Source organism: Odocoileus virginianus, chromosome 18 (assembly GCF_023699985.2).
Source record: "Odocoileus virginianus isolate 20LAN1187 ecotype Illinois chromosome 18, Ovbor_1.2, whole genome shotgun sequence".
NCBI classification, from domain to species: Eukaryota; Metazoa; Chordata; class Mammalia; order Artiodactyla; family Cervidae; genus Odocoileus; species Odocoileus virginianus.
Genome location: NC_069691.1, coordinates 90,945 through 112,448, shown reverse-complemented (window position 1 = coordinate 112,448; position 21,504 = coordinate 90,945). Strand labels below are relative to the sequence as shown.

The 21,504-nt window shown below is 48.2% G+C and overlaps 1 protein-coding gene across 4 annotated transcripts in view; it reads right to left on the bottom strand.

Moving 5' to 3' along the window:
* The window catches only part of TBC1D2 (TBC1 domain family member 2), a 46,211-nt gene that overhangs the window by 19,984 nt on the left and 4,723 nt on the right, over positions 1-21,504 (bottom strand). The window contains exons 1-4 of one of the 4 annotated variants that reach the window (XM_070480190.1): positions 20,195-20,301; positions 18,853-19,000; positions 13,911-14,044; positions 5,257-5,453 (exon numbers count right to left, since the gene is read on the bottom strand). The exons of 1 other annotated variant lie outside the window; for it this stretch is intronic. In XM_070480190.1, coding sequence (XP_070336291.1) covers positions 5,257-5,453; positions 13,911-14,044; positions 18,853-19,000; positions 20,195-20,219 — 504 coding nt within the window. In that variant the 5' untranslated portion in view covers positions 20,220-20,301. Of the gene's footprint in view, positions 1-5,256; positions 5,454-13,910; positions 14,045-18,852; positions 19,001-20,194; positions 20,302-21,504 lie in introns of those variants that run through there. 2 more of the 4 variants (XM_070480188.1, XM_070480191.1) reach the window with 2 other exon arrangements.

The following is a 21,504-nucleotide window of genomic DNA, read 5'->3' as shown; positions in this document are numbered from 1 at the left end:
GGCGGGGCAACCAGTACACTTCATAGAAAGGTGGAGCAGCTTAAACTGATCCGGAAGAATGAGGAGGCCCAGAGATGGTCAAGCAGCAGGTGGGAGACCTGGGGCAGGTGGAGGGAGCTGAGGATTGGGAGGACTTTGCAGAAGGGGCTGAGCCAACTGCTTAAGGAAAGGCTCAGTGGAGAGGAAGAACAGGTATGGAGCTGCAGGTCCCGGGTGTGGCGGGAAGGCGGGGTGGGAGGGCAAACCAAACCGGAATGTTAGGAATTTTTAGAACTCAGCTTCCCAGGGCTGTGCAAAGAGAGATTAGCATTCCTGTGGCTGCAGGTAACTGAGAAGCCCAGACCATTTTCTGCTTCAGCTGAGATCTGGAGGCTACCCTGGGTAACTTCTTGGTGAGTTAACCCCACACAGGCCACTGCCTAGACTTGCCCTAGTCTCGGAATCAGGTGGGTATGTCGCCCAGGTTTGGCAGAGTCAACTCTGAGGCCCATTTCATTGTATCAGCTGTCTCCCCCTTCCCACATCTGGCTCTCAAAATCCAAGACCATAACACCAGGCCAGGAGTCTGTCCTCTCATGCCAGGATCAGGGCACCAGAATGAGACAGGAAGAAAGGGACCCGGAGATAGTGGAGCCAGAGCAGCAAGTGAGGGGAGAAGCAGAGTGGGTCATGGATTTGGGAAACCTGCAGGCTGGGCGGCCCTGGGAGGCCACCTGGTCCCGTTATCACACTGTCACATGGGGAGACTGATGCGCAAGAAAGCAGAGAACTAAAGGGACCTGGTGGATCCCCACAAGTGGGGAAGCTGCAGCTAGAGCAGAGGACTCCCAGTTCCAGTCCTAAGACCTTTGACTTCTATGATGCATAGTTAATGGGTTTTGCATAGAAATGCTTCTTTTGATTTCTTTAAAAATAGAAATAGCCCATATTCATAGCAGCATTATTCACAAAACCCAAGAGGTGCCAACAACCCAAGTGTCTACTGATGGTGCATGGATAAATGAAATGTGGCATACAATGAAATATTGCTTGGTCTTAAAAAGGAAGAAAATCCTATTACATGTTACAACATGGATGACCCTTGAGGACTTTGTGCTAGGTGAAATGAGGCAGTTACCAAAACGCATATATACATCAAATAGAAATACTAAAAACAAAAAGGAAAGCTAGAACATCCCATTTTGAAGCTGCTTTTGTCCTTACAACACGTGAAAGCAGCTCTCCAGGTCAGTCATTACTGAACAACACTCATCTGCAACAGCTCAAGAGTATTCCTTGTATGGATCACACAATGCCCTTCATCCCAACCCCGAGGATGGACGCCTGGCTGGTTTCCAGTTCCCACAATCCCCAGCAAGGTCTTAGGACCGAGGCTTAGAAGAGCTGGCTGAGTGATACTTTTTGTATTTCTTAATCGAATCATTGTTTGATCCACCTTAGATTTTAACAATGGGTAATAAGTTGTCGTTTTAGTAAGCATTTTAAAAGTCAATAAATCGTTAATCTTATGAATGAGTTGATACCTTCATCACTCACTAAAATCAAGGTGGGTGGGTCCAACAGTGCTTGTGGGAAGAGCATTGGACTGGGCATCCTCTTACCCCTAAGGTGCTCAGGGCCAGCTGTGAGCAGGTGAAGGAGGCCTGGCTTCAGAGTTACAGAGGCCTCGGCTCCCATTCCAGGTCCATGAAGGTGGACCTAATGTGGGTGCTTCAGAAAACTGAACCTCAGCTTTCTCGTGTGTAAAAGAGACATAATGGTCCTACGCCACCGAGGCACCAAAAGGATGAGAAAGCGTGGCGAGCGTCCTTCCCCATGCTGAACACCCCTCTCAATCTCTCAGTGCTGGAGGGGCCCTCTCAACCCTCCCTCTGTGACCCCAGGACAGTATTCGTAAGTCTCTGGCTACAGTTCTGGGAAGTGAGAGGTTGCACTTTGCTCCATCCAAGTTTCCTAACCGAGTTACACGCCTTCACCAAGTAATCCTGAGTGCGCTAAGCTGGCCCCAGGCAGGGCCCAGGAGGAGTTCGCCCTGCCTAGGAGCCAAGAGATGGCCAACTTTACCACAGTGGCCAGCCTTCCGTCTGCTGGAGCAGACAGCCTTCAGACTGGGTGCAAGGCTCTCGACTCTAAAAGCCTGGTTCACCGGGCCAAAGCTGCCTGGTGAACTCTGAACACCTCCCAGAGTCCAGATCTGCCCTGGGGCCAGCACTGCAGGGGCCTAGGATGCGTAATGGCCTCATGGGTATTGGAATCACAGGAAGTGTGTTCATTTCTCCTGAAGAGCAGTTGCGGTGCTTGTGACTGACACAGGGCTATCCTGTGAGACTATAGAGGAGGCAGCTGGGCTGTGAGGAGTCCTGGACTTGGGGAAGGATACCAGTGCCCAAGGCCTGGCTCTTCCAGCTGTGTGACCGTTAGCAAGTCACCCACCCCCTCTCAGCCCCTTGAACAGGGTGCAGTGAAAAGGGCAGAAGCTCTGGAGGCAGACTCCAGAGCCTGATCCCTGGTTTGGTGCCCAGGAGGTCATGGGCATGCAGAGCCTCCCAGGACTTTGGTGTCTGTCAGGAAAGGTGAGGATAACTGCTGTAAGTTAGGGGGACAGCGCCGGAGCCGCACTGCACACCAGCGGTGACCTGCGCTCACACCTCCTCCGTGTACCGGACAGCGAAGGAACTCTGCGCCCTCTAGAGCAGCCAGCAGTGCCTGAGATGCAAACTCTCTAACAATCACCAGAGTGATAGGCAGTGTCTGCCTGGCTGGCTGAGCCAGGATAAGACCCCCCGGTCCTGGGTCCTTTTACAGCCTGAGGCAGGAAGGTGGTACCTTCCCACTGAAGAGACACAAGCAGTATCCTATAGCTCCAGTCCCAGGAAGTCCAGTGGACTCTTTCTGCAGCTGAAGAATTAGACTTAGGTGGTTTCAGATGGAGAAATTGCTCTCTCAGCAGCATTTCTGAGTGCCTGGGATACCAATGGGCACCCCAGGATGGTGCCGGCCTCCTCTGTCTCATCTCCGGGTCAAGAGTCCACATCCTCTCCTTCCTCTTTTTGGTGTTGATATTTGGGTTGAAGGCAAACCCCCAGAGTTGGTAAAACTGGGGTCCCCATTCCAAATGTGGAATAAAGGTAAGGACAGCCTCTGTTCCACAAGTAGAATTCCCAGAGGCCCTGTGTGCGGGAAGGAATCAGCAGGGAGGGCAGGGAATGCCGAAGTCACAGCCAAATGACCACATCTGCATGTGTGGGGCAGCTGCTGGGGGCCAGGTACTGGGTGTGTGAGTCTTGACACAGGCCTTCTCAGTAAAACATGATGACAGCTCCATTTACAGAGGAGGAAGTGGAGGCTGAGAGAGGTTAGGGAACTTGTTCAGGGCCAGGCCGTCTTGTTTAAAGGCCTGTGCGCTGAATCGCCCACTAGACTGAAGTGCATTTGGGAGATCAGTTGGAGAGCAAGCAATTCACTCATTCCCTGAGGCAAAAGCTCAGCCCCAGGACTTAGTCTCTTCCCACTCTCTGTCCCAGGGAAGTGCATGAGTAAGAAAGTCCAGATTCTCTAATGCTCGAGCAACTTCTCCCTGATGTTTTCAGGTTGACTGTAGGCAAGCTGTCAACAGCCTGGGCGGCCCTTACTAATGTCCAAGAGCTTGCCTCACTTACTGAAGAACGAAGAATCCTCCAGGGTTGCAGAACCACTAGGGGCAACCACTAGGTCTTCACTTCACTTGACAATAACTAATGCCCAAGAGGAAGGGCCACCCACACTTCCTAGAAAGATGGGAGAAGATGCACAGAAAGGAGAGGAAGTGTCTGCATTCTACATTTCTCTTCCTCTCCAGGTCAGGTTTAGGACTTCAGCTGTCCTGGTCCAGGAATCAGGAAACTGCTACAGCTCAGCTTAATGCCCTTGGTTCTCAGGAGCGGGCTCACGACACTCATGACGGGAACACAAAGGTGACGGGAGGCAAGAGTGATGTCTAGGCTGCTAGGTGGCGTCAGAGGAGACTTCATGTGCTGTAAGGATATAGTTGGGTGTCTTTTCTCACTGTTTGTTCTCCAGCGCCTAGAACACCGTGTGCCTGTAACAGGGCCTCAGAGAAGGCTGGGTAAATAAACAAATGAGTAGAGAACACAGGAATGGATGAGCTTCCTCCTTTGAGGACTTGAATCACCTGCTGCTTCATTAAATGTAACCCCTGACCTGCCACGTATAAAGGCACTCCTGGTTCCCAAAATAACTGTTTAGGGGTGTGAAAGGCAGAGATGGGGCAAAAATGAGGTAGGGAGAGTGCTTTTCTGGACTGTGTTCTCCAAAAACAGAACAGAAAGGAAAAGAAGAAACGAACAAAGGAGAGAGTATTTATAAGTAAATACAGTATACTCTTTACCCCCCAGGAGCAAGAACAGAAATAAAGCAAAAAGAGACTCAGGGTTTCATGGTAACTTTCATGTTGGGTCTTCTTAGCCAAGGCTCAAGCATGAGAGTGTAGGCCTTCCTCTCAGAGGGAAAGGAGGCTGGGACCCCAGTGGGGCCCGTCTCTAGAGCACCTCAGGCCCCGAACTCAGGATTTTAGGTAACAACTGTGCTGGTGTCATCACCCTTATTGTGCTGAGAGAGCCTACTGCCCCTGCTGCGTCCCCCGCCACTGCTCTGCCACGTGACCCTGACCACTTCGTGAGGTCACTGCCCGATGTGAACCTGATTTACTCTCTGGGTGGTAGGATTTTTGAAGGATTTGCACATCTGTGTATGTGTGTGACCTGTTTACTACAATGACCACGTAGCTCTTTAACTGCTAGCATTAACTTCCCTCTCTACAACGCCTGAATCTTTCTCCCTGTCCTCTGTGCTCAGCCCCAGGGCCACACACACAGACCTGTCTGCTTTTTCTGTCCTGTGACAGTCCTTCAGAAATCTGTACCCAGTTACCAGCTGCCAGCTCAAAGATCCCCCAGTTCCTTCGGTGGCCCCTCCCAGGACCTTGCATGCAGATCACTCTCCTCCAAACAGTCCCCGTTCAGGTCAGGTCATCACAGTCTCCCAGGGGAGGTCTGAGAGGCCCTGTCCTTGGTGGCCTTCGGTCACCTAGTCTGAGGGACAGCATGTTCCTGACTGATCAACAGCACAGCATTCCCAGCCACCTGCAGTTTGGCCGTTTAAGGACCTCGACTAGCGAACGCATCTTATCTGACTTGTCCAGGGGCACCAGAACACCAGAGCACCAGAGCCTGGGGCCTCCCTGGGGCCAGAGCTCACCTTCTGAGCCTTTAGCTCCTTGGTGAGCATCAGAACCTGCTGCTCCAAGGCCAGTACTTTCTCCTGGGCAGTTCGGTTCCGCATGAGCCCTTCGCTGAAGAGCGGGAAGGTGTTGCTCTGGCTCTTGGCTTTCTGAATGAGATTGGTGGTCAGAGAGGACTTGGGTGTAGGCTTCGGAGAATTCGCTGGATCTTTCCCTGCTCAAAAGGAGAAACACAGAGGTTGTGATCAGCAGCCTCAGTAGTTCTCAACCTTGGGGTTGCTGCAGAAGCCCTGAAAGGCCTGGTAAAATGTAGATTGGGGACCCGACTCCCAGAGTTTTTCCATCAATAGGTCTGGGTCGGGGCTTGAGAATTTGCATTTTTAACTGTTCCTAGGTTCGTGACATTGTACAGGAGACAGGGATCAAGACCATCCCCACATCCCCATGGAAAAGAAATGCAAAAAAGCAAAATGGCTGTCTGAGGCCTTACAAATAGCTGTGAAAAGAAGAGGAGCGAAAAGCAAAGGAGAAAAGGAAAGATATTCCCATTTGAATGCAGAGTTCCAAACAATAGCAAGGAGAGATAAGAAAGCCTTCCTCAGCGATCAATGTAAAGAAATAGAGGAAAACAACAGAACGGGAAAGACTAGAGATCTCTTCAAGAAAATTAGAGATACCAAGGGAACATTTCATGCAAAGATGGGCTCGATAAAGGGCAGAAATAGTATGGACCTAACAGAAGCAGAAGATATTAAGAGGCGGCAAGAATGCACAGAAGAACTGTATAAAAAGTATCTTCACAACCTAGATAATCATGATGATGTGATCACTCACCTAGAGCCAGACATCCTGTAATGTGAAGTCAAGTGGGCCTTAGAAAGCATCACTATGAACAAAGCTAGTGGAGGTGATGGAATTCCAGTTGAGATATTTCAAATCCTAAAAGATGATGCTGTCAAAGTGCTGCACTCAATATGCCAGCAAATTTGGAAAACTCAGCAGTGGTCACAGGATTGGAAAAGGTTAGTTTTCATTCCAATCCCAAAGAAAGGCAATGCCAAAGAATGCTCAAACTACTGCATGATTGAACTCATCTCACATGCTAGTAAAGTAATGCTCAAAATTCTTCAAGCCAGGCTTCAGCAATATGTGAACTGTGAACTTTCAGATGTTCAAGCTGGTTTTTGAAAAGGCAGAGGAACCAGAGATCAAATTGCCAACATTCGCTGGATCATCAAAAAAGCAAGAGAGTTCCAGAAAAACATCTATTTCTGCTTTATTGACTATGCCAAAGCCTTTGACTGTGTGGATCACAATAAACTGTAGACAATTCTGAAAGAGATGGGAATACCAGACCACCTGACCTGCCTCTTGAGAAACCTATAGGCAGATCAGGAAGCAACAGTTAGAACTGGACATGGCACAACAGACTGGTTCCAAATAGGAAAAGAAGTACGCCAAGGCTGTATATTGTCACCCTGCTTATTTAACTTATGTGCAGAGTACATCATGAGAAACGCTGGGCTGGAGGAAGCACAAGCTGGAATCAAGACTGCCGGGAGAAATATCAATAACCTCAGATATGCAGATGACACCACCCTTATGGCAGAAAGTGAAGAGGAACTAAAGAGCCTCTTGATGAAAGTGAAAGAGGAGAGTGAAAAAGTTGGCTTAAAGCTCAACATTCAGGGGAGGAGCCAAGATGGTGGAGGAATAGGACGGGGAGACCACTTTCTCCCCTAAAAATTCATCGAAAGATCAATTGAACGCAGAGCAAACTTCACAAAACAACTTCTGATCGCTAGCTGAGGTCATCAGGCGCCCAGAAAAGCAGCCCATTGTCTTCGAAAGGAGGTAGGACAAAATATAAAAGATAAAAAGAGAGACAAAAGAGCTAAGGACTGAGATCCCTCCCTGGAAGGGAGTCTTAATAGAGGAAGTTTCCAAACACCAGGAAACCCTCGCACTGGCGGGTCTGGGGGAGTTTTTAAATCTCGGAGGGCAACCTGACTGGGAGGGGAAGAATAAAACTCACAGATTTCGTGCCTAAAAGCAACTCCCAGCAGAAAAGTACCCCAGACCCCCGCATCCGCCACCAGCAAGTGGGGGCGGAACGGAGAGGAGTGGGCGGCATTGCTCAGGGTGAGGACCGGGCCTGAGTGCCCTGAGGGCAATCGGAGGGAGCTGACGTGAGATAGCAACTTAAACTGTGGGGCAGCAAGAGAGAGAGAGAAAATTAACCGGCCCGAACACACTGCCGGCCGTTCACAGAACAAAGGGTCTGAGCAAGTCCAGAGAAGAGCTAGCCGGCTGCGGACCAGCCCAGCCCTGCTGGAGGCAGGAGGCAGGGGGAGGGGAAAGGGGCAGGCTCGGCCCCAAGGACCACATCCCCTACCACACTGCAAACAGGCCTCCAGGTTCTAACCAAAGGCTTCCTGAGATTCTGGATGGTCGACATCCGCCGGGAGGGTCGCGGCGAGACACAGGGCACAGGCACCCGATCAGCGCAGGCGGGGATTGGGGCTGGGGACGCGGAGGGCAGAAGGCGCGCCGCACCCGGGGAGAGTGCGCCCGTGAAGCTCCTGGCTGCCTGAGCCGCTCGGGCGGGGAAGGCACAAAACGCAGGCGCAGCCGAGTCCGCGCTTTTGTGGAACGCCCGAGGGCTGGAACTGCGCGCAGCGCAGGGCCCGCTCCACATAGAGCAGCCGGGAGCCTGAGCAGCGTAGACGGGGAAAGCAGCGCCAGTCCCTCCCCGAAGCGCGACGGAACTAACAACCTGAATAAGAGACCACCTCCGCCCGCCTGTGTCAGGGCGGAAATTAGGCACTGAAGAGAGCGGCAAACAGAAGCCAAATAAACAAAGGGAACCGCTTCAGAAGGGACCGGTGCAACAGATTAAAACCCCTGTAGAGAACACCGACTACACCGGAAGGGGCCTGTAGATAGGAAGGGGCCTGTAGATATCGAGAAGTGTAAGCTGCAACGAGGAGCTGAAACTGAACTGAACCCACACTGACCACAACAGCTCCAGAGAAATTCCTAGATGTATTTTTATTTTTTATTTTTATTAAAAAAAATTTTCTGTTTTTATTTTTTTCTCTTTTATTTTCTTTTAAAATTCCCTATTACTCCCCCATTACTCCTTAACTTTCATTTTCATAGATTTTTATGATTTTTTTAATTAGGAAAAAAATTTTTTTCTTTTTTTTCTTTTTCTCTTATTTCCTTTTAAAGTCCTCTATTACTCCTCTACTACTCCTTAATTTTCATTTTCATTTCACTATAACCTTGCAAAAAAAAAAAAGAGAAGCCCTATTTTTAAACCAAACTTCATATATATTTCTAAATTTTTTTGTGTTTTTGTTTTTAATATTGTATTTTTAAGAGTCTAACCTCTACTCTAGATTTTTAATCTCTGTTTTTCAGTATATTATATAAATTTTGGACATTTAAGAATCCGATATTCAGTTCCAATTTCTATTCAGGAGTGTGTTGATTACTCTCTCCCACTTTTGACTCTCCATTTTCTACCTCAGATCACCTCTGTTTCCTCCTTTCCCCTTCTCTTCCCAATCCAATTCTGTGAATCTTTGTGGGTGTCTGGGCTACAGAGAACACTCTGGGAACAGACAACTGTGTAGATCTGTCTCTCTCCTCTTGGGTCCCCCTTTTTCTCCTCCTGCTCATCTCTATCTCCTTCCTCCCTCTCCTCTTCTTCGTGTAACTCTGTGAACCTCTCTGGGCGTCCCTCACGGGGGAGAATCTTTTCACCATTAACCTAGAAGTTTTCTTATCAGTGCTGTATAGTTGGAGAAGTCTTGAGACTACTGTAAGAATAAAACTGAAATCCAGAGGCAGGAGACTTAAGCCCAAAACCTGAGAACACCAGAAAACTCCTGACTACACAGAACATTAAGCAATAAGAGACTGTCCAAAAGCCTCCACACCCACACTGACACCAGCCAGCACCCCAGAGCCACTCGAGCAGGCGGGATCAGCGCTGCTTGTCCTCTGGCAGCTGGCTACCTTGGGCCCCTGAGCTGGAGCGGGAGAGGGAAGCCCAGGACCGCCGCTGCAGGATGGCTTTGGAGTCGCTAGACCTGGCAGGCGTGTAGAGCTGACTGCTCTGTGAGCTCATTCGTGGGCTCTCCAGGGACTTCTTGCCAAGGACCACGCTTGGAGACTTCTCACAACTTTGGCATGGACACATGTTCCTTTACAATGTCCACAGCCCCTTGAAATTTCTTAGTACATCTCCAGATTCTGTCTCCTGAGGCCCTATCATGCTTCCAAATAAAGATATGCTACATTTGGTTCAAAAAGAAAAAAAAGAAAAATCAACATTCAGAAAACTAAGATCATGGCATCTGGTCCCATCACTTCATGGGAAATAGATGGGGAAACAGTGCAAACAGTGTCAGACTTTATTTTTGGGGGCTCCAAAATCACTGCAGATGGTGATTTCAGCCATGAAATTAAAAGATGATTACCTCTTGGAAGGAAAAGTTATGACCAACCTAGATAGCGTATTAAAAAGCAGAGACATTACTTTGCCAACAAAGGTCCATCTAGTCAAGGCTATGGTTTTTCCAGCAGTCATGTATGGATGTGAGAGTTGGACTAGAGAGAAAGCTGAGTGCTGAAGAATTGATGCTTTTGAACTGTGGTGTTGGAGAAGACTCTTGAGAGCCCCTCGGACAGCAAGGAGATCCAACCAGTCCATCCTAAAGGAGATCAGTCCTGGGTGTTCATTGGAAGGACTGATGCTGAAGCTGAAACTCCAATACTTTGGTCACTCATGCAAAGAGCTGACTCATTGGAAAAGACCCTGATGCTGAGAGGGATTGGGGACAGGAGGAGAAGGGGACGACAGAGGATGAGATGGTTGGATGGCATCACTGACTCGATGGACATGAGTTTGAGTAAACTCTGGGAGTTGGTGATGGACAGGGAGGCTTGGCGTACTGTGGTTCATCGGGTTGCAAAGAGTCGGGCATGACTGAGTGACTGAACTGAACTGAACTGAACTAGGGGATACTGATACAACTTGTGCAGAGATCACATTCTGAGAGTCAAGGGACTAAATCCACATTGTTTACGCTGTGCTGGCTGGCTCATCCAGCCCACCCTCCAAACCATGCCTGTTCCCCACTCTCCAGTCTCAGCCTGCAGGTGCTGCCTCCTGTGACCCTGCTGGTGTCTGCCAGGTGGCCATCTCCTCAGCCACAGGCCCAGGCTGGATACTTTTTCTTATTTCAGGATTCCTCCTCTACACTCCGGGCGATTTTAAAAACACAGGTCTGTCCACTGATAAAGAGCACAGAATATCCATACTCTGCCTTCTTGCCCCAGTGAGTAGTGGAAACCTTCAGCTGATTCTAATTACAAGCTAAATTAGGAGAGACATACTTCCCATAGCTGAATGTCTCGAGGCTATTCCTTTTATTTCCTCTAGAGCCTGGGTCAGCAGCCAATGGCCCAGAGGCCAAATCAGGCCCTGGCCTGCTTTTGTAAATAAAGTTTTATTGGAACCCAGCCCTGCTCATTTATGTGTGCACTGTCTACAGTGCTCTCGCACCACAAAGGCAGAGTTGAGTACTTGCCACAGAGACTGCATGGCCCACAATGTCTCAGATAGTTGCTATTCTGGCTCTTTGCAGAAAATGTTTGCTGACCTGTGCTAAATTTTATTCTTAAATCAAATCAAGTGTTTGAAAAATCACTTGCCCAGACCTTCTTGTCCCACCCTACTCCCAGCCTGTGCTTTAGGGCTCTGCCACCAGCCTGCACGCAGGGCCACGTAATGGTCTCAAGGTCAAGAGATCTTGAGAATTTTGACTGCATGGCATACATCATGTCTGTTATGAGGCCCCAACTGAAATTCTTCTCAGCTCTCAGTGCCAGAAAAAGCTTTGATTCTTTCAAGAAAATGTGTTTATAGTCTTATGGACACTGAAAATAATCTAACTGCTTACATTTCCCTCTTTGCCTTGGCTGCTGAGAAGCTCAGAGCCACATTTGCTGCCCACTTTGTACAGTATAGGATTTTTTTCTTGAGCCATCTAAATTTTCTAACTCGATTTACTCATTTATACTCCCCCAATAGTACATCTTAGTGAGACATACCTAGTCATTTTAGGGCTAAGATGTTAAAACTAAGGATGAGGTATGAGATCCCAGGGGAAAGGACAGATTGGACTCGCAAAATGAGCTGGATGACTTTAGCAACTTTCTTCAGGGGCCAGGCCAAGGGACAACCAGATAGTCTGGAACAGATAAAAAACAACTCCTTGGCCTTGCTGAAGGTAGGAACCGAATGGTCTTATTCCAGACTTAAAAGAAACCTGATTGCTGTTGTTGAGTCGCTTGGTCGTGTCCGACTCTTTGTGAACCCATGAACTGTAGCCCGCCAGGCTCCTCTGTCCAGGGATTTCCCAGGCAAGAATACTAGAATGGGCTGCCACTTCTTCCTCCAGGGGATCTTCCCAACCTAGGGATCGAGCCCTCATCTCCTGCTTTGTAGGCCGATTCTTTACCACTGAGCCACCAGGGAAGCCAGGGCTGCCATGGAAGCTCAAAAGAAATCTGGTTGGGCCAGGTTCAAAGCAGCCTGCAGTGCTCAGATGAATGCAATGCTTCTCTCTCTTGCCATGGGGTCTAAAAGCGCAGGGAGGCTCCCTGGAGCCCTGCTGCCCTCTGATAACACTGCTGTCCACCAGCCCTGAGGGCAGGCAGTATAGCATCACTGTGCCTATCTTACAGTTGAGGAAAACTAGGCCTAAGGCAGTGGTTTTCAATCAGTGCCCTAGGATTTCACAGGAGAGCCTCAAAGGCTGACTAGGGAGAGGCTCTGGGAGAGCCTAGACTCCCAGTTCTGCTTTTATCTGCTTTGTGTATCAAATTTTGCTTGTGGGGACAAGGTTTCATGGCAATAAAGAGGTAGATTGCAAAGGCAAGACTTAGAAATGAGGCTTCAGGCAGCAGGATGGGGCCAGATTGTTGGGCCTGAATCTCATTCTGAACTCACTGTGCGGCCGTGAGCCAGTCACTCCACACATCTGTCCCCAGTCCACTCAGTTATTAAATGAGGAGAACAACAGGACTTACTGCTCAAGTCCTTGTAAAGACTAAACGGGTTAACGGAGTGTACAGCCTTTCGTGCATGTGGATGAAACTTGAAAAGATTCTGCGTTAGTAAAAGACACCCGTCACAGAGGACTACATGTGGTAGATTCCGTTTCTATGCAATGTCCAGAAAGTAGATTAACATTTGCCTAGAGCTGGAGGAAGACGGAGACTGAGGCTGATGGCTGAGTAGTACAGGGTTCCTGCTGAGGGTAATAAAAATGTTGTAAGGACTTCTCAGTTCAGGGGCCCTGGGTTCAGTCCCTGGTTGGGGAACCATATCCCACATGCCACAACTCAAGAATTCATAAGCTGCAACTAAAAGATTCTGCATGCTGCAACTAAAACCTGGCATGGCTGAGTAAATAAAATAAGAAAAAAGAAAAGTTTTTAAGGAGATTACGGTGATGGCGTGCACAACTCTGTGAACATACCGAAAGCCACTGAATTGTATACTTCAAAGGGGTGATTTGCATGGTATGTGAATTACTGGCAATTTCATCTCTGGTTCTTCTGTCTTTTCTCAATTCAGCTGATACACCTGAAAGTTCTTGGATATCTTAATGAAACTGTGACCCACCCCCTCCAAAAAAAAAAGAAAAACGTTTAGGGTAGCCCTGGCACAAAGAACCTGCTATTGATTCGATATAGTGCTGATCTTCTCTTGGGCTGCTGGTTGTGATCTGCGGGGCCTCACCAGACACTGCTCCATAGCGGTGCTTTTTCTAAAGTCACTTCTGTCCAGCCCAGGGGTTCTCTTTACTATAAGCCTTAGCTAGTTTTTTCCCAAATGTTTCCAAGTTAAAATATGTTCTAAGGGTATGAATGCCCATTTCAAAGATGCCAACCCACCCTGATGGATCACTCATATTTTGAAAAACAAATAATAAAGTGCCATATCATGGTAGGAAAGAATACTTTGAAGTCACTTGTTCTGCTTCTTCAGGCTGATCTGATTTTAATCATCCTAGAAAAGCATTTTCAAATCCTTTCCTTATAAATTTTAAAAAGGAAGAGAGAAAAAGTAGAGATATTTTCCTTTATTACTTCAAGAATCATTGCTTGGTGTTTCAGTTTGGGAAAATGAAAGGTGTTCTGGAGATGGATGGTGGTGATGGTAGCACAAGAAATATGCAAGCACCCTACACTCAAAATCGGTTAAAGTGTCAATTTCTTTATGTATTTTTACCACAATTTAAAAATAAAAGGGGGGGGGACTTCCCTGGTGGTCCAGTGGTTAAGGCCCTGCATTCCTAATATAGGGGGCCCAGGTTCAATCGCTGGTTGGGGAACTAGACCCCACATGTCGCAACTAACGGTTTGCATGCCGCACCTAAAGAGCCTGCCTGCCGCAAAGGAGATTCAGCACAGCTAAATAAATTCAATTAAGAAAAAAAAAAAATCGTTACTGCTGCTAGACCCACGGAAGCCCAGGACTGATCTGGAGCAGTCCATCTTTGACACAAAAGCAGGGACGCTGGTTTAGGGAAAAACAGAGGACACCCACGTAGCCTCTGGAGGCAGCTGGGACCTGGGCAGGGCTCACCTGGGGCACCAGGGCCGGGGGGAGAGGCCTGCTCCCCTCTCTGCGCCTCCTCGCTCAGTGGGGAGTCTGCGCCGGGGGGTCTGTGGCCTGCTCTGGGGGTCTGCTTGCTGCCCCGGATGTTGCACACTGTGTTTCTGAAAGGAAAACAGAGGGTCAGGAGGTTGATGGCCCTGCTCTGTGGCCTGCTGCCCTCCCCGCCGCCGCGGCTGGCGCTCAGGCTGCATCCCCAGCCCCGATCACAGCCTGATCAGCCTGCCTGACTCCAGGCTCCCTGCAGGATTCGGCCCCTCTGAGCCTCTCCCAATACCTGCATCCTTCCCCTTTCCGCTTTCTCATCCCCACATCACCTTCCGTAGGTAACGTTCCTCGTAAGCAATACAAGCTTGGCTCCTCTGCCTCCAGCCCTACTGCTGGAGTGTAAGCTCCATGAGGGCAGGGGTGTCTGTCTTCTTTGTTCACTGAAATGGACTTGCCAGATTAACTTTCCTGAAACCTTCGCCTGGTCTTATAATGACTTGGCTTAAAAAGCACTAGTGGCTCCTGACTTCTGCTGAGAAAAGTTCCAAACAACTCCTGGCCTCCTGCTCCCCTTGCTTTCTTTCCCTGCTCAGACCTGTTCCTCGGCAGCCTTCACTGATCACCTCACAGCCTCCAAGGAGCTTATTGCACTTCAGGGATGGGCCACCCTTTGACCAAGCACTTGCCTAGGCTAAGTAATGGTGTCCTTTCTTCAAGAACTGGGCACTAACTACCTGCATGCCTGTGGGTACCTGGCACTGGGTCACATGCTCCCAGAGTGCAGACTCAACAGACTTTTTTTTTTAATGTGGACCATTTTTTTTTAAGTCTTTATTCAATTTGTTACAATGTTGCTTCTGCTTTATGTTTTGGTTTTTTGGCCACTAGGCATGTGGGATCTTAGCTCCCCCACCAGGGATCAAACCTGCACTCCCTGCATTGGAAGGCGGAGTCCCTGATGAGAAAAGTTCCCTCATCAGCTGTTTGCTTTGCAGGAAGGAACTCGGTATCACAGACAGCTGACCGGGCAGTGCAGACCATAGAGAAATTCACAGTGAGTTGAAATGGATGAAAAGGCAGTTTAACTGCGTTTATTTTCCCTTTGCAAAGCGATAAAAGCAGATCTATTCCAAAACATAAACAAGGAAGAAAAAAATGACTGAAGAGTTCACTACGTCCATGTTTTTTAAGCAGGATATGAACCATTGTGCAAGCTCAGTTGTGTCTGACTCTTTGCGATCCCATGGACTGTAGCCCTCCAGGCTCCTCTGTCCATGGGACGAGAACACTGGAATACTGGAGTGGGATTGCCATTCCGTTCTCCAGGGGATCTTCCCAACCCAGGGATTGAACCCGGGTTTCCTGCATTGCCGGCAGAGTCTTTACCATTTGAGCACCAGGGAAGCCCTTGCTAGACTGAAAAATCAGCTTGCTATCATGATAAACATCTAAAAAATGGAATAGAAAATATCAGAATGCACCCCACTTAGAAAGGGTTTTCTTTTGTGTATTACATATATGCATACTGAGCTATAAAATAAGATGGTCCTGTGTGTGTGTAAGTTTTTGATAATTAATTCAATCTCTTTATTTGTTATAGGTCTACTTAGATTTTCTACTTTTGAGTCAGTTTCAGTAATTTGTTTTACTTGGAATTTGTCCATTTCATTTGAGTTATCTAATTTGCCAGCATAGAATTGTTCATACTATTCCCTAATAAACCTTTTTATTTTTGTGAGGTTGGTAGTAATGTACCCCACTCTTGTTTCTGACTTTAGTCATCTGAGTCTTTGTTTTTTCCTTGGTCTTTCTAGCTAAATGTTTGTCAATTTTGTTAACCTTTTCAAAGGACTATCATTTGATCTTAAACTTGTTTTTAAAACAAAATCCAGTTTTTTGGTATAGTTGGGTCCAGAGTAGGAAAAGAATGAGATTGTTCTCTTATGGCGAGTATAGCTGACTGATGGAAGGTAAAATTAATCAATTAAATTAAGAACAGAGAAGAAATTAGAACTCAGCACTCCTAACACCTGAACTTGAATAAGGTACCCTTGACTCCTTGGGCTAGACATTTCCTCTTCCTAGTTCTTACTTTGAAAGTATTAGTTGCTCAGTTGTGTCTGACTCTTTGCAACCCCATGGATTATACAGCCTGCCAGGCTCTTCTGTCAGTTCTCCAGGCAAGAATACTGGAATGGGTAGCCATTCCCTTCTTCAAGGGATCTTCGCAACCCAGGGATCGATCCTAGAGGAGCACTATTACTGATTATCACTCTGTGCCGGGTCTTGTACTGAGCCCCATCACATGAATCTCACACATGATTTGGCGAAGACCCTGGGGAACATCCCTGCAGCTGGAGGCACGGTCTGGTGGGATGAGTGCACTTTGCCTCGCCCAGGGACTGCATCCTCCCCAGCATGTCCAGGGCCTCACAAGTAGTCACTCCTGGGGTATGGGAAGACATAGAAACCCCAACTTCGGTCAGTAAAGATCATTCTAAGCCCTAGCATATGTCTCCACTGGGGACAGGCAGCTCACTAACCACTGTCACAGACCCAGTGGCCACAACCCAGCCAAACTACCGTGCTTAGAAGAGGCACCTCCACTCTACTGACTTTGCTTAGAGCAGTTCGTGGATCATTTTCTGGGTAGGTTCACGTAGGTCTGAGAGGCCTCGTGGAGCAGGGGGGCAGCGGTCATAAAGCCTTGTTCTGGAAGGACAGAGAACCTTGGGCAGGGCATTTATCCTCTCTGAGCCTGCGTTTTCTCATGTGCAATGCGATGAGGGATATATCCACAACCAACAATGACCTGGCCCTTGCATGGGCCAGGTTCAAGATAAACACTAGGAATTCACTCATCTCATCCTCACCTACACACATTCAACTCATTTACTCCTCACAGGAGCCCAACGAGGTCAGTCCTGTTATACCGTCCACTAGACAGGGAGAACTGAGACTTGGAAAGGTTAAGGAATCAAAGCCACAGAGCGAGCAAGTGGTGGAACTGAGCCACAGATGCGGATGTCTAACCCGTGTCTGAGAACGCAACCATTAGATGCCACCTTACGGCTTGTCCAGATGTCTCAGTGAGAGCGTAAAGCACCTACACAGTGTCCTTCCTCAAGTATGACTGGGGCTCATGGCGTTGCCAAGAGCAAACACCAAGCCCAGTCAGGCAAGGGTGTGCAGGAGACAAGGGTCTTCCCAGGGCTGTGGGCAGACAGGGCGCTTGCAACACCATCTCACATTTTCTGTGGGTTATTTCAAGTGACTGAGTGATCCTCGGAAACTTCCTTTTTTGCATGTTCTTGGTTCTGCTTCTGTTGTTTGGTGGCCGTCAGTAGGCATGACCCTGGCTTGATCTTCGTGAGACCACTCTGGACAAACACTGGCTGGGTGGTTGGGTTCCTCAGGCCCCCTCTCCCCGCAGCAGGCTCACGCCCGTACCCAGCTCCCTCCTGCTTCATCCAAGGGAAGACTCTCTGCAGGGCGCCCTCCTCGTCCACTCATCCTGGGGGGCTCAATCATGCCGCATACCCCCAAGTCTCTCTCTCCAGATCAGACCTCTCTCCTGAGTTCTAGGCCTTTCCATCCCAATGCCTGGTGGGGCGGGAGGGGCGGGGGTAGTTCCATCTCTAGCCAGTAGGCCCTAAAGGACACTCATCGTTATTTTCCGTAAAATCTGTTTCTCTCCTGGGAACAGCACCACACCCCTACTAGTTACCCAAGCAAATTCAAACACTGAAGCCGACAGAGAGGAATGCTATGCTTGAGTCACACAGAACCAGGGTCTCTAATTCAAGTCCAGCAAACAATCTATTCTGCTTTCTAAAAGGCCCCAGTCATCTGACGTCCACAGAGAGAATAAGCACCCGAACAGGGTCAGCACCGGGTACCGTCTGAATTCCCCAAAGCTTCCATCCCTTCAATCAGAGCAACAATAAAGCAGCAGATAACATCCGATATTTAAGTGCTCACTGATACCCAAGCACAGTTCTAAAGCATTTTACCTTTAAACTTCTTGCCCCAAACACGCACACGAGGCAAACATTACTGCATTTACATTTACTAGCAATCTGAGTGAAGCACAGAGAAATCAAATATCTTGCCAAGGGTGGAACAGCCTATGACTGGTGGGGCCAGGATACAAATGTAGGCAGTGTGGTCTGAGAGCCAGGCTATCCTGCTGTCTTCTTATAAGCTGTTTAAAACAAAGCCTGCCAGTAGGAAATATAAATTATATATATCACACATGAGTAAATGAAAAAGAAGCTGAGACATAATCGACATACAGTAAATTACACAGGCGAAAAGTGAATAATGATGCATTTGACATTTGTAGAAAACTGTGAAGCCATCACTCCGTTACACTGAATAGATCTCAATTATGTGCATATGTATGGGTTTCCCTGGAGCTCATCGGTAAAGAATCTGCCTGCCAATATAGGAGATAAAAGTTCTCTCCCTGGGTTGGGAAGATCCCCTGGGGAAGGAAATGGCAACCCACTCCAGTATTCTTGCCTGAAAAAATCCCATGGACAGAAGAGCCTGGTGGGCTACAGCATATAGGGGTCGCAAGACAGTGGACACGGCTCGGCAACTAAACAACAACAATGCGCATATGTACTTGGAAAATGTGAGGGAGGAGATGCTAAGAATGCTTGCCTGGGTAAAAGGACTATGGGTAATTTTAAAATTTATACTTTTCTGGGTGTTTCTAATTTCTTACAGAGAATGTGTATTATTTTAAAAATCAGAACAAATGTAGTATTTTAAAGTAATGGTGTCATGAATTGAAAGTAAAGGGCCTAACCCCCAACCCAGCTCCACCTCCCCTCAGGGGAGTAATACCAGATAGCTGTAAGCTCTGGAGGAGGGGCTGCCTGCAGCTTGGCAGGCCCCTCAGCTGCATGGCACTTACTGTATTTCAGTTCCCAGGTGCTTGAGGGAAATATTCTGAAGGGCCGAGGGCTTGGCATGGACTGGCTGCCAGGCAGCTGCCACGCCCACAAGCTCAGTGGGTGTTTTCACTGGACACAGGAACGCCTCCTGCTCCTCTTCCTCTTGCTCTGGGGAACAAAGAAAAGGGAAATCATCCATGCGCTAAGTCACTGCACTTAGGAAGACAAGCCGGGCAGTGTCATGATTGGCAGCAAGTGAGAGTCTCTGAGCTGCAGAGCAAGGCTTCTCACTAGGTTAACAGCAGCCAGAGGCAGGCTTTTCGCCAAAGGTTTTGCTGGGACAACCTTCCTGGAAACCCCCTTAGAAATATGCAGAACTGCAGATATTTCTACATCTGAGAATCCATCCCAAAGGAGTTGTCGGAAATGCAGACTAAGCTTTATGAGCCAGGAGGCTCATCCTGGCACTGTTTGGCCTCACACTGGAAATAATGTTAAGGATCTGGGGATAGGTTAGACACATTATGATGCCTTCAGGCAATGGACTATCACTCCACCATTGAGAACAATGCTAATGAAGAATGCTTAGGAATATGGGGAACATCCACGGGATATAAAATGGAAAAAGTTGGGATTCTAGTATGATCTCAACTCTCCAGAAAAAGTCTCAAAGATATATACTCTGCAATCTTAACAGAGGTCAGAACTGCATGATGGGGGCAGAAGTGGGCAGGTTACGCTCATCATAGTTCACCTCTCCCTCCACCCCACCAAAGTTTCTACAGTGAACATGGATTCTTTTTATAAACAGAAAATATATACTCATCAAAAGCAGATATTAATAATGAGATTTTGTAACACAGGGAAATTTTAGGGTGCCAATACTGAGTGCCAAAAAAGCCAAGTGCCTTTTGTATTATTACATGATCAGAGGTATGTTTAAATAAAAGGCAGGCAGGAGTCCATGACATAACATCAACACTGGCTATCTCTGGATGATAGGCTTATGGTTACTTTTTCTTCTAGTTTTCTGTGTTTCCAATATGTCTGCTTCCTCCAAAATGTTTAATAGTAAGGAAGGTTTCAAGGCTAAGGAAGCATTATTTGAAGTATAAGAGAGAGGGAGGCAAAATATTTTGAGGTCAGTTTCGAGTATTACCAAAAGTGGGAGAGAACGAAGGCCACTTGAGGGGTGGCATGACCCTGATTAGGCAGCCCCTGAGGATGACAGGATAGCAGACACTCTTCGTTTGGAGCCCTCTCACTGAGAGAGTAAAAGATTGCAGGGGTAGAGGAAATTTATTTTTGCACTACATCTACACAGAGGGCACGGGTGCAAAAACATACAAAACACTGGCTCACCTCTGAAGGGCTGAGGGCTTGGCATGGACTGTTTTACGGGTTCAGTTCCAGACAGATGCCCCCATGGAAAACAGAACTGATGTGACCCAAGGCTCTGGTCTAGGGTCTCTGGGCCCCTCTCCAGCCTAGAGAGGGAGGTGTACATGCCCTCAGAGAGGTGCCCACACAAAGAGCTTTCAGCAGCATTTACTTGTAATTCTCCTTTTGCCTGAACTGTAAGGCCTGCCACATCACCAGTCTGAAGAAATCACCACAGTGAAATTGCCTAGCCAGAAGGTCGCTGCTTCCCCAAAGGGCCCTGAACACATGACCAGCTGTCCCCACAGTCTGAGGGGTATCTGGGGCGTGTGTGCAAGTCTGAAGACTAGGGTTCAAATTTCAGGGCTGACATTTTCTTGCTGTGTGACCTTGGACAGGTCTCTTGACCCCTTCGAGCCTCAGTTTCCTCTTCTGCAAAATGGGAATAACTACCTACCTAAGATCTCTGTGAGGATTAGGGAACTTGAGGCACGTAAAGTGTGAGAACAGAGTCAGTAAGTGGTATACGTATTTCTCTGATGATATACATAAAAGTCCTTCGTAAACTGTGTCCTACTTTGGCCAAGTGTTATTATTGTTATAGATCTGCTGACTCCCCCTTGATCTTCCACAGCTATCACAGAGACCAGGGTTTAGGGCAACTATAAAATAAAGGTGTAAACACTTAGACGCTGCAGAGAGCATGCCTTGCAGATTGCTCAAGGACATGACTAGACGCTTCTGTAGAAGATGAGGTGGCCGTGACTCAAAGTCAGATGCGAGTCTGTTGGTTTTTGCTCCCCTAGGAGCATGCCTCTGCTTCCTCCCAGGAAGGGTGGAGGCTGGAGAGCTGGGGCAGTCTGCTCTAGAGGCTGATCCGGGGTTGGCCAAGTTGCTCAAGACTCCGGAAATGTCTTTCTGGGGATGGGATGCTGCTATGGGATGAGAAAGGCTTCCGAGGAGAAGCCTACATCCTGGCTTCCTGCATCTTACCCCCACCCGTCCCCCGCAGGAGACTGGCGCCTGGTCATTAAGGCAACCACTCCCCTCCCCCCACAGCCACTGCAGGGGCAGGCCCAAAGAAGCCCACCGAGTGTGCTGAACCAAAGGCATTCTTCTGCTAACCTGGTTCTTTGGACACTTGGGAGTCCTGTCAATGGAAGGCTTCCTTGGTACTTCTAGTCTGAGGGTGATCGGGCAACTGTGTCATTCAGCCACAGGTTCTGGCGTAGTCAGGGCTGTTGGCTCTCCCGGAGATGGGAGTGGAGGGTGAGAAGTGCAGAAGCAGGAGG